General features: G+C 39.2%; 1 protein-coding gene across 1 annotated transcript in view; it reads left to right on the forward strand.

Annotated features, from left to right (window-relative positions):
- Positions 1–6,711: 6,711 nt before the first annotated feature.
- LOC101625632 (tumor necrosis factor receptor superfamily member 10A) overlaps positions 6,712–12,410 on the forward strand; it is a 24,729-nt gene continuing 19,030 nt past the window's right edge. Inside the window, exon 1 of the mRNA XM_012726767.1 lies at positions 6,712–6,934. Within this exon, the coding sequence (XP_012582221.1) occupies positions 6,794–6,934 (141 nt within the window). The 5' untranslated portion in view covers positions 6,712–6,793. The remainder of the gene's footprint in view (positions 6,935–12,410) is intronic.

Raw genomic sequence — 12,410 nt, forward strand, 5'->3', positions numbered from 1 at the left:
GACCCCATGCTAGTACCCAAAATGTAGGACTATGGGCTCCTAAAAGCTGGAAATTAAAATCAAAGGCAGTGAAATTGTTATAAGGCAGGGAGAGGGGGCACCACTGAATCCCCAAACCTGCCTGCTCTAAATGAGTTCTGCTATCCGCTGCATCAAGACAAAACATGTAAGACTTTAATGAAAAGGGACTTTAAAACAGTGAGAATACAATACAGAACACAAAGAATATAATTTCTAAATCAAACACCTGAAGTTACCCATCCCCTCGTGGGCAAAAGTCAACCCAAAAAGGATTGGCCCAAGGCAAGGCCTGAAAATGAAAGCCCGCCACAAGCCCAAAGCACCTTCTGGCCGGGACCCGTAGAAAAGGGTCAGAAATGGCCAGACAAATCTAGGAGGACACGAGCAAAATCAAAATCAATATAAACACTGCCATAGTCACCTCCCTACAGGTCTCTCACCCACATCTGCCTTAACCAGTCCAGGGTCAGGAAACAAGCATGGTTTCTTCACCACATGCTTCCTGCTCCATGTGACTTCCTCAGGTCTCTTTCTGGCTCTCAATCCTGTTTCCTTCTTTTTCAGATTCCTTCTCCTCTCTTTTCTTTTCTCTGCTCGGCTCCACCCTCCTTCTGGGTGGGGCAAGGAACCTGGAACTTCCCCTTTTCGTGAGGACCACCCTGTTACAAAATGGCCTCTGACAAAATATTAGATGCAGCAGACCCAGAATGAAACTGGCCCTGGTCCAAGTGAGGAAAAACAAACAATATTGAGGCTCTCAGAACACATCCTGCTGCAGCAGCTCCTGGCCCCGCCCCTCTCCTCCCTACACCTTTCTAAATTTCTCTGAACTTCAACATCCTGGAACTCACCCATGGTTAAAAACATCCAGTATGATTCATTGCCATGTAGAATTAGAATGATCTAGTACCATAAAGTCTTAGAGCACATACCAAAAGCAATCACCCAGCAACAAAGATACCCACCCAACACATATACCCAGAGGAACTTTTTGCCTCAAACCTGAAATTGCCAGTGAGTTCTCCCTATTTGGCTCACACTAATCCCTTGAGAAATGAAAAAATTAACCTTTAAGAGGATAATGAATGACAAACGAGGGGGAGAGAAAGTGGTATTTACTGTGCATCTGCTGTACAGAGCAGTATGATTACCACTGTTGTGCCAGATTAATTCTCATTACATAATGTTAATTTCTTTTATTTTTGTGGTGGGAACAACTAAGATCTAATCTTTTAGCAATTTTAAACTTTATAATACAGTGTTGCTGACTATCATTACTAAGTTGTGCATTAACATCTTTTCATTTACATTTGGATATCTTCAGAAAAAATCTATTTAATTCCTCTGCCCATTTTAAAATTAGATTTTCTTTTGTTACTGAGTTGTATGAGATCATATATTTCGGATATTAATTCCTTTTCCAATAAGTTGCTTGCAGCTATTGTCTTCCATTTCATAGGCTGCCTTTTTTGGTTTTTAATGGTTTCTCTCAGTATGCAGAAATTTTTTAGTTTGTTGAATGCTTATTGGTTTTTTATGGGCAATTTCAGTTTTGAAGCAAAAAGTCAATGGTGAATGAGAATTGTAGTTGCTCCAGATCCTTGTGAGCATTTAATGTTATCAGTGTTTTGGACTTTTGCCATCTAACAGGTACATGGTGCTGTCTCACTGTTGTTTTAAATTCCAATTCCCGAATTACATGATGTTTATCTGCTTCTTTGTTGACTTGTCTGTTTAGATTTTTTAACTTTTTTAAGTTGAGTTGTTTATTTTCTTACTGTTGAATTATAAGAGACTTCTATGTATTTTAGATTCTAGTTCTTTATCAAATATGTGGCTTTTCATTCAGTCAACAGCAGGATTGTGTTGAATGATTACATCACGTTGCGAAGTACTGGCAGTTGGGAAGAAATAGTCTTGACAGCACTAAGTCTTCCTATCCATGTTCAAGAATATCTCTCCATTTAGATGTTTTGTATTTTGTATTAGTTTTAGTTTTCCGCTATAGATTATATACATTTTTAGATGTATACAAAGCATATTATTGTGAAAATATAAGTGGGGTGTTTTTAATTCTAATTTGACTCATTTGTTGCTGATATATAAGGAAACAGTTGATTTTTACATATTAACACTTTATCTGGAGATCTTTATAATCACTTACCAGTTCTAGCATTTTTTGTTGTTACTGATTCTTAAGATTTTTCTATAAAGACAACTGTCATCTATAAACAAATAAATTATATTTCACCTTCCCAGTCTATATGGTCTGATCTTTTCATTCTTCTTGTTGTATTATAATACTTCCAATATCATGTTGAGCGGGTATAGTATAAGTGGACATAAGTGGACAGTGTAGTGGACCTAAGTGGACAATATGGTGGGAAAGAATCTAGTTTTCCACAATTCTGATTTGGTTGTAGAGTTTTAATTGATGCTCTTAATCAAGTTGAGGAAGTTATCTGCTATTCTTAGTTTGCTGAGAATTTTATCAAGAACAGGTACTGGCTTTTATCAAATATTTTTTCTGTATCTATTGATATGATCATATGATTTTTCTTTCACTGCCTGTTGATGTGCTGTATTATATTAAATGATTTCAAATGAACATTGAACCAGCCATGATAAATATAATATATTCCACTTTGTCATGGTGGTTACAATTCCTTTTGTAACTTTTGCACTCATTTGCTATTACTTTATTGAGGATTTTTGCATTTGTGTTCATGACATATGTTTTATAATTTTCCTTTCTAGTAATGTCTGGTTGTGATAATGATGTTAATGTTGACCTCACTGAATGAAGTAGGAAATATTCCCTCTTCTCTACCTCTTGAAGAGATTGTAGGGAATTGCTATTAATTCTTCCTTAAATATTTAACAGAAATCCTTAAATATATAATAGAAATCACCAGTGAATTCATTGGACCTGGTGCTTTCTGAAAGGTCACCCAGGCCCCTCAACCAAGCCCCTCACCCAGGCTCTCAGAGTGGCAAAAGGAAGAACATTCTGTGGTATCAAGATGAGATAGCTGCTGAGCTGGCGTCAGGCTGTTACCCCAGATAGCCCCCCTGATAAAGATCAAAGACCCCAAACAAACAGACCGGCTGACCAAAAGGAAAAAGGACCACATGGCTCTTCCCTACCTTCCCAGCCCCGACAGAGCAGGGCATGTAAAAGACCCCTAGCCTGTACACTGAGGGCAACTCCCAGGCCCCCTCTGGGGAGCCTGCAGACCTCGTCTGCCCAGGAGCCCAATAAAGCCTTCCCCTCTCTGAACTTCTGTCTCTTACTTCTTCCCCATATTCTATCCGTGGGACCTTACATTTTCTGTTATTAGAGGTTATTAATTCTTGACTCAATTTCTTTAACAGACATAGACCTATTCAAGTTGCTTCTTCCTCCTTGGGTGAATTTTGGTAGGCTGCATCTTTCAAGGAATTAGTCCATTATATCCAGGTTCCCACATTTGTGGGCATAGAGTAGTTCATAATATTCCTCTCTTATTCTGTTAATTTCCCTGAGACCAGTGGTTAGGGGACCTTCTGTTTTCTGATATTTGTAATTGTCTCTTCTATCTCACCCCTCCTACCCCTCTTTCTACCCCATTATTAGCCTGTCGTGGGGTGAAAGACAGGCAGAAAATGAGCAAGCACATTGATGAAGTCAAAACACCACTGGATCTAGTTGATATCTATAGACTACTTCACAACAGCAGACCACACATTCTGACCAAGCTCTCGTCGAATATTCACCAAAATAGGCCACATTCCATAAAACACACCTTAACAAATCTTAATAAAAATCATACAAAGATTTTTCCAAAGACCCAGGCTTAGTTCTTTTGGCTTTAGAAATTTCTATTGACATTTCTTCAAATTCACATTCTTTCCTTGGCTATGTCTGACCATGTAACTAGCAAAGAAAGTTTTCACTTTGGTTACTCTGATTCTTATTTCTAACATATCTTCTTGACTTTTTCTTGAAGCTTTTTCTCTCTGTTTATATTCCCCATCTGTTCTTGCATGTTGTCCACTTTTCTATTACAATCATGAAGTATTATTCATAGTTGTTTTAAATTCATGATTTCAAAATTCCAGCATCTCTGCCAAATCTGTTTCCCATTCTGGTAGTAGTTTTGTCTCTTCAAACTTCAAACTGTTTATCTGTTTATCTTGTCTTTTAGTATGCCAAGTAACTTTTTTGTTGAAACGTATATGGACAGCATATATTAGGGAAAAGGGACTGTGCTAAATGGACTTTTAACATCAGGTTTTATTTTTATCTGGCAAGAAGTATGAGTGTATTTATTATGTGCTGCAGCTGTTGGTTTTGGAGGCTAACACTTCCTCTGGTCTTATTTTCTATATTGCCTTTTTTTTTTTTTCTGAAGATTTACTTGTAAATTAGATCTGAAACATTCTTTCCCCTGTTATTTTTTCTTCTCCTTCTCTCCCCTCCCCCTACTTCTTTTAGCTACTATTACTTATGTAGCAAATCCTAAGTAATCTACAGGGCAACTAGAATCATATAGACTTATTATAGGACATAAGATCAGTGCACAAAAATCATTTGTGTTTTTATACAACAGCAACAAACAATTTGAAAATAAGATAATCTGAACCAATTCCGTTGATAATTATATCAAATATATTTGGGGACAATTTATAAAATATAATGTGTATACAGAAAATTTATAAAATATTGTGAAGGTCAAGTAAGGAATATATGAAATGAAACCATTTCATATAGATTAGAAGACTCAGTATTATAATATGTCAATTTTCATTGATCTCTACACTTAATGCTGAAAGAGAAAATTCCAGCAGAATTTCTTTAATTGGAAAAATTTTAACATAAAACTTATATGGACATACAGATAATTTTAGGGCAAAACAGAGGAATTAAACTATCTGACTTAAAATGCTGCAATAGGCCCTCCCTGGTGGCACAGCAGGTTAAACCGCACTAAGAAGCTAAAGCCACTTCCGCATGAGTTCGATTCCCGCCTGCCCCGGAGGTGACCACATGGCATGGCAGACCTCTCCTGGCCCGCCAGCTGCTCCCTTCAGCAATGTACTTTGTCGATCTGCCTGTTCTGCTCCCCTCTTTGACTCTGGTGAAGCCTCTCGCTGCCCCTGAGCCTCTGGCCTGTACCCCAGTTTTGTATGCGCAAATAAATAAATCTTTAAAAAAAATGCTGCAATAATTAAAACAACATGGTATTGATATGAGGATGACAAAATGGAGTTCAGTGGAACAGAGTTGAGTTCAGAAATGGGTCATATATGTACCCTGTTGAGTTTCAACAAAGACAATAAGACAACTGAATAGGAAAAGGAATCTTTTCCCAAAATGATGTTGTACAAATGCTGGAGAGGATGCGAAGATAACAGAGCCCTCTGACACAGCTGGTGGGAAGGTAAACCATTCCAGCCACTATGGAAAGCTGTGTCTCAGAGCACTAAAAATGGGTCTACCATGTGATCCAACAATTCCACTCATAGGAGTCTACCCAAAGGACACAAAAACACGAATTAGGAAACCTGCACTCCTCTGTTTAATGCAGTACTATTTACAATAGCCAAGATATGAAAACAAACCAAATGCCCCCAAATAGACAAATAGATCCAAAAGCTGTGGCATATTTACACACTGGAATATTATTCTTCAATTCAAAGACAAATTTATGCCATTTAAGTAACATGGATGGAGCTAGAAGGGATTATGCTAACCAAAATAAGCCAGAAGAAAATATGTAACCATCAGATGGTCTCACTTATATTTGGAATAATGAAAAAACTAAAACATACACGACAGGGCATGGATCTAGAGGCTCCCTGGGGCTCCCTTCCCTTCTACCTACACATCACCCCTTAAACAGCTCTGTGAACACCACATAGGGAGGACCTCCACTTGTGTGTCTTTGGAATTCTGGAAACAGAATGCTGCTGGGTGCGTAGTAACAGCTGGGAAGGGACTGCCCTTTGTGAGCACTCACTACTACTGGCACATCCATTTTCATGGGTCAAGAAGTCTTCCGTGTTTGTTTCCTAACGGTTTCAAAGAAGGAAACAAAGAAGGGAATTCCAGAGGAAAGACTGCAGTGGGTTCTTTGGGCTAGCAGTACAGCTGAGACGATAGTTACCATGCATCAACACCTGAGACCAAACTGATGAGCCCGGCATTATCAGAGCACACAAGGTAGCGCTGGAAGAGCAAATGCCTACTGGGACCTGGGTTCAGATCTTCCCCCCTTGGTCTCCGAGTCCCCATCGGGTTCATTGAGACTGTCAATCAGCCAGGCACTCTGATTCTGAAATGCTAAAGATCAACCCCCTGACTGAGGAATTCGCACTGGGCTGCCGGAGAAGTGGCTTTGGATGCAATGGCATCCGTGTGCAAGGTCACTGAAAAAGGTGAAGGACAGAAACCGTGAGTAGCAAAAGGAGAGAGTCAGGAGACCTGGAGATGGTTAAGGGTTTGTGAACCAGCCAGCCTCGAAAGGGACCGGAATCGGGGAGGTCCCTGAAAATAAACCACGGCAGAGGGCGCACGTCTCCGGTTTTTCACACTTGAGTTGCCCAATACTTTTCCGTATAAAAAGCGAGACCTTGGCTCCGGTGATTCACACCCCAACGGAGAAGGAACTCCAGCGGACGCCGAACAATCTGCCGTCCGGATCCGGGGTAATCTGGAGCGGGCCTTCCTGCGTGCCACGAAATACAGAGAGCTAATTCCTGATTGCTGGGTTTCGACCACCGTAACCCCATGGGAGAGCCGGTACCGCTACCTGGCCGCCTCCCCGGCCCACGCCGGGCGTGTCCTGTCTTCACGCCCGAGCGAGGAGCCGGGCTTTGGCTTTGGATCTCCAAAACCCTCATCTTCATCTTGTTTGGGGCCCTGCTTCCAGTGAGTACTCGCTACGGTTTCTGTTCTGAGAAGACGTCGGGTGGGCGGGAGGGGACTGGAAGTGCGGGCGACACTTTGGGGGTGCTTGCCAGGTCGCTTATGGCCGGGTCTTGCCTGGGCATGAGTCACCGGCGAAGTTTCCAGAAGAGCTGGGCGCTAGCGCCCAGGTTACTGCGAGGCTGGAATCGTGAGCTGTCTCCAGCCCGCGAGCCTCCGAGGGACAGGTTAGATATTTCGTCTTTTTCTTACTTTTCTACCCCTCCCCCCATCTTTCCTTTCCACGCCTTCTTTCTTTTCCCCCACTAACTTCCCATTTTTGACTTTACCTGATGTTTGAATTCTAAAATATTCTAATTAAACCCCTTGAACGTGCCAATGAAAAGTAACTTTCCCGCCACTGCCTTCCTCTACGTTTCCTCAACCGCCTTGAGCAGTTCAGAGCTGCAGCTCCCAGAATGACCACTAGAAATTTGTCTCCTTTTCGTCGCTGCAGTTGCGTTACCTGCGAGCGCCGCGTGCGGATAACCAGCCGCGCCCCGCCGGCGAGGGCTCTAGCTGTCAGTATTTCCTCCCCGCCCGGCGCTTGGCGCTTCCTCCGCGCGCGGGTGTGGGCCTCTGACTTGTCTGAGAGCTGAAGCGCTGCGGGTATGCATGGCAAAGGGGCTCCTGGAAGCGTGCAGCTCCCGGGGAAATGCGCAAGCCTCTTTTCCAGGTTGCTTGAGGTCTTTTCGAAATTTCTTATATGTTAAGAAATGATAATTGCTATTATGGGGGGGGGGGGCGAAAAAATAATGAACGACCAATCCAGTGTACAGGAATCTTGAAAGTTTTTTTTTTTTAAGTAGTACTAAAGCCAGGAACATCAATAACATTTTGTACTCACAAAATTCTGTAATTACAGAATTAACGTGAACTATCAGGTTATATTAGCTAGGACCCACATTTCATGGTTCTTCGTGGATGACTTAAATTAGTCAGGCCAGTGTGTGTCTATGGAAGAAGATAAGGATTCCTGTAAATAACCTGAATTTGATGATTTGGGGAAAGTGAGACCTAGACCTTCTGGCACCCTGAAGAGTTTCTACTACTTCCATAAATCCTGTTTTTTATGTATCTACCACTATGAATACTTTTTTTAAATTGGACTAATGAACAGTACGTCTAGGTCAGTACATTTCATTTACTCTCTTATTAGTGACACAATATTTTATTGCAGAAGTGAACCACAGTTATCTCTTCTCCTTACCAATAGCTGTTAGGATTGTAACCCTGTTTCTATTTTTTGTTGTTGTTTTATTAGTTAATTTTTTTTTATTAAATTTTTTTTTTAAGATTTATTGATTTGTGCATACAGAACTGGGGTACAGGCCAGAGGCTCAGGGGCAGCGAGAGGCTTCACCAGAGACAGAGTGGGGAGCAGAACAGGCAGATCGACGAGGTACACTGCTGAGGGGAGCAGCGGGCAGGTCAGGAGAGGTCTGCCACGCCATGTGGTCTCCTCCGGGGCAGGCGGGAATCGAACTCATGCAGAAGTGGCTTTAGCTTCTCAATGCTGTGCTTTAACCCGCTGAGCCACCAGGGAGGGCCTATTAGTTAATTTTTTAAGGACTTTATTTTTTAGTTTTTAAAAGATTTTATTTATTTATGCATACAGAAATGGGGTGCAGGCCAAAGGTGAAGGAGCAGTGAGAGCCTGTTTCTATTTTTACTAACTCCGATAGTGCTGTAATAAATACCTTTGCATGAGTCATATATTCATATAGCCATGTGGGCCACTAGGTACACTGGGTAATCTTTAGAAGTGGAATTGTTGGGTTAGTGTAATTAATGACTTTAGAATTTTGTTTTACACATTGATGCAATAGTAAATGGGATTACTTTCTTAATTTCTTCTTTGTCTAGCTCATTGTTTGTATGTAGAAAGGTAACTGACTTATGTGTGTTGATTTTATACCTTACACTTTGCTAAACTGGTTGTTTCAATTAGTTTTTTCATGGAAGCTTGAGGGTTCTCTATGTACATTATGTCATCTGCAAATGATAACTTTAGAAGTAAAAAATACTTAGCAAAGTATTAGCAAAGTGAAGATATCGATAGCAACATTTGTAGATGATAAATATATGATAACCAAGAGAAATTAATCTCAGAAATACAAATTGTATTTGATATTAATCAGTTATTCTCTACATCAACAGTATGAAAGAGAAAAGCTTTATGAAACATATTAATAGATATAGAAAAGTATTTGACAACATTTATCATCCTCGCATGATAAAAGCTCTCCTAGGAACAGAATGGAACCCTCTTCACTGAATAAACAAATCCTTTAGTCATTTAAAGGCTAACATCATTTAAATGGCAAGCTACTGAAAGCTTTCCAAACAATATTGGGACCAAGTTTAATCGTCTTCATACAGATCACATCTATTCATTCATTATATTCAAGGTCCAGGTCAGTGAATTAAGCCCGAGTAGAGAACAGAAGACTCAGAAAGAAATATAAATAGATAAAATTATTATCATTTACAGAGAACTGCTGGATCTGAGAAGGAATCTATCAGGTCCAGAATATATTGTCTACATACAAATAGCAATTGCATTTCATATACTAGTGGCAATGGGGTGGCGGGGGGTTGGTGGTGAGGGGAATTTAAAATTTAGCATTAAGAAATATAAATCATAAATTTTTTAATTTTAATTTTAAAAGATGTCAAAAACATTAAATCAAACATACAGGAGTTCTCATAAGAGAGCTAAAAGTACACTCAGGAAAATTAAAGAATGACTAAATAAATAAATGAAATTCAAGATTGGAAGTCTCCCTACAGTCAATTCTCCCATATTACCAGTTACATAAATTGATGTATAAATCAGATGCAAGCCCTATACCAATAATAATCTCATAGGGATATTTTTTGGTAGAAATTTACATGATTCTCAGGTAAATAAGGAAAATTTAAGAAATATTAGGTATCCAAAGGATACCTAATAATTCTTAAAAGGAAGAAAAATGAAAAGAGACTCTATCTGACTTGATGCTTATTTTATAAAGCATCAGTAACTAAAGCAGTGTTAACCTTTCATTTCATAAGCACAGAAAATAAATGAGTAAACCAGAATAGACATCTGGAAAATGGCCCCAAATTTTATGATTATATTTCAACAAAGATTTCAAAACAGCTCAATGTTGAAAGAAAAGTATTTTCAATAAAGGAAGACTGAACAATGAATATCCATATAGAAAATAATCATTGTCAACTCTACACCATACCATACTTAGAAATCAACTTGAGGGCCCTCCCTGGTGGCTCAGCGGGTTAAAGCACAGCACTAAGAATCAAAAGCCACTTTCGCATGAGTTCGATCGCCCCCGCCCCCGAGGTGACCCACATGGCACAGCAGACCTCTCCTGACCGCTGGCTTCTCCCCTCAGCAGTGTACTTTGTTGATCTGTCTGTTCTGCTCCCCATTCTGTCTCTGGTGAATCCTCTCACTGCCCCTGCAACTCTGGCCTGTACCCCAGTTCTGTATGAGTAAATAAATAAATCTTAAAAAAAGAAATCAACTTGAGATAGATTATTACCATAAAACCAAAGAAAACAAAGGTTTTGAAGAAAATCTAGAAAAAGGTTTTTGCAAATTGATCTTTTCATAGGATGCTAATATGAAAAAATACAAAGAAATATCTATTAAGAGAAATTTTTAAATTTGATTTTATCAGACTTAAATTTCTGTTCATGATATGATAGCAGTAAGGAATGATTAGGCTGGGTACATACTAGGATAAAATATTTGTATATATCTGAGAAAGTATGTAATTTTGACCACATGAAACATACCTGAAAGTCATTAACATGAAAACCTGTCATTCAGTGAAATGTGAACAGCACTTCACAGAAAAAGAAATACATATGAACAATAAATACAGGAAAATCTGCGTAATATCATAGTCATCAGGAAAGCATACACTAAAACCTGGATAAAATATCAGATGTCAGTACAGGAGCAACTGAAACTCTCGCATTGGTGATGAGAGTTTAAATGGAACAGCTCTTTGGAAAATATTCTACCAATGTCGTCTAAAATTTAACATCTACCCTTTGAACTAGCAATTCCACTCTAATGTATTTACCTAAGATAAATGAAAATACATTTCAAAAAAATCTTGAAAAAGAATAATTTAAGCATTAATCACAATAAGCAAAAGCTGAAAATATCTTAAGAGACTATCATCAGAAAAATGGATAATAAGCACAGGGTGGAACTGGAGCATACCAGAAAGTACTATCTGTAATATCAATAAAAATGAACTGACTTCATACAAAACAGAACATAGACGAATCTCAAAAGCAAAATACAGAATAAAAGAATGTTCAGTTTGATAAGCCTATTTATACAAAAGCCCATCAAAGACAAAAATAATAAATGATTTTTAAAAAATCACCTCTTGTGATGGTGTTGCAGATTACAATTACCTAAGAAAGGCCTCTAGGTAAACTTCTGTGGTTAACACTAATGTTTAATGATCTACAGGATTTGAGATAAACACATATATGAATTAATACACTCGCTGAATCATAACACTCAAAAAAGCATTTCTCTGTGTAGATATTTGTTGTACAAGTCTATAAATTTTACAGTGTGTATAAAACTTTTCCAAAAGAAAATGTTGAGGTGAAGAATAAGAAAGAGGAGACTGAAGGAGTTAAGCCCTGTGATCAAAGGAGAGAAGATAAGGAAGAGGGAGGAGGCTTTCCTTCACATTCTTACCTGCATTAGTTCTGACCTTACAGCTTCCTGGGCATGAATCATTATCGGGAATTTCCACCCCTGCTTTTCCCCACTGATAACACTATTCCTCACAGGTGAAATGCTGTCCTGATTAGAAGTTACCTCAAGCAAGCTCCTCCTTCTGCCCTGGGTAAAGGCATCTTGAAATAATACCAGCAACAGACTTGTTACCAAGGTCTTCTTGGGGCCTGAGATCTGCTTCTGAGTTTTATGCTTTATTTTCCTTTTCTATTTGGAATCCAAGTCAGGTCCCTGGCTCCTAGCCTCAGAACCCCCCTCCCCTGCCCGCCCTCCCTCCCCCCATTGCATGGCTGCACATTGGAATACTGAACTGATATTTAATTTTCTTCACTGTGAATAGATTAACGCTAATCCTTTTAAAGTGAATACAGTAACGATGAATATCCCAGAAAGTATAACTTATCAGTTAGCTTTAATAAAATTACAAGGCATGAAAGAAGCAGGAAAATATCACATGAAACAGGAAAACATTCAATCAGTTGAAACTGGAGGAAATGATAAAGATAATTGAATTAATAACACAAAGAGTTTCAAACGCATGTTTGAGCTAAAAATTAACACAGTCAGGAGATAAATGGAGATGTTAAAATTAGATGCCAGTGAAAGTGGGCCTGTTATAGGGCACCTCAATTCAGAGAGAGGCACCCCTGAAGTCTCCAAAAC

Source organism: Condylura cristata, unplaced genomic scaffold (assembly GCF_000260355.1).
Source record: "Condylura cristata isolate star-nosed mole 26May11 unplaced genomic scaffold, ConCri1.0 scaffold00018, whole genome shotgun sequence".
In the NCBI taxonomy this organism is placed as follows: domain Eukaryota; kingdom Metazoa; phylum Chordata; class Mammalia; order Eulipotyphla; family Talpidae; genus Condylura; species Condylura cristata.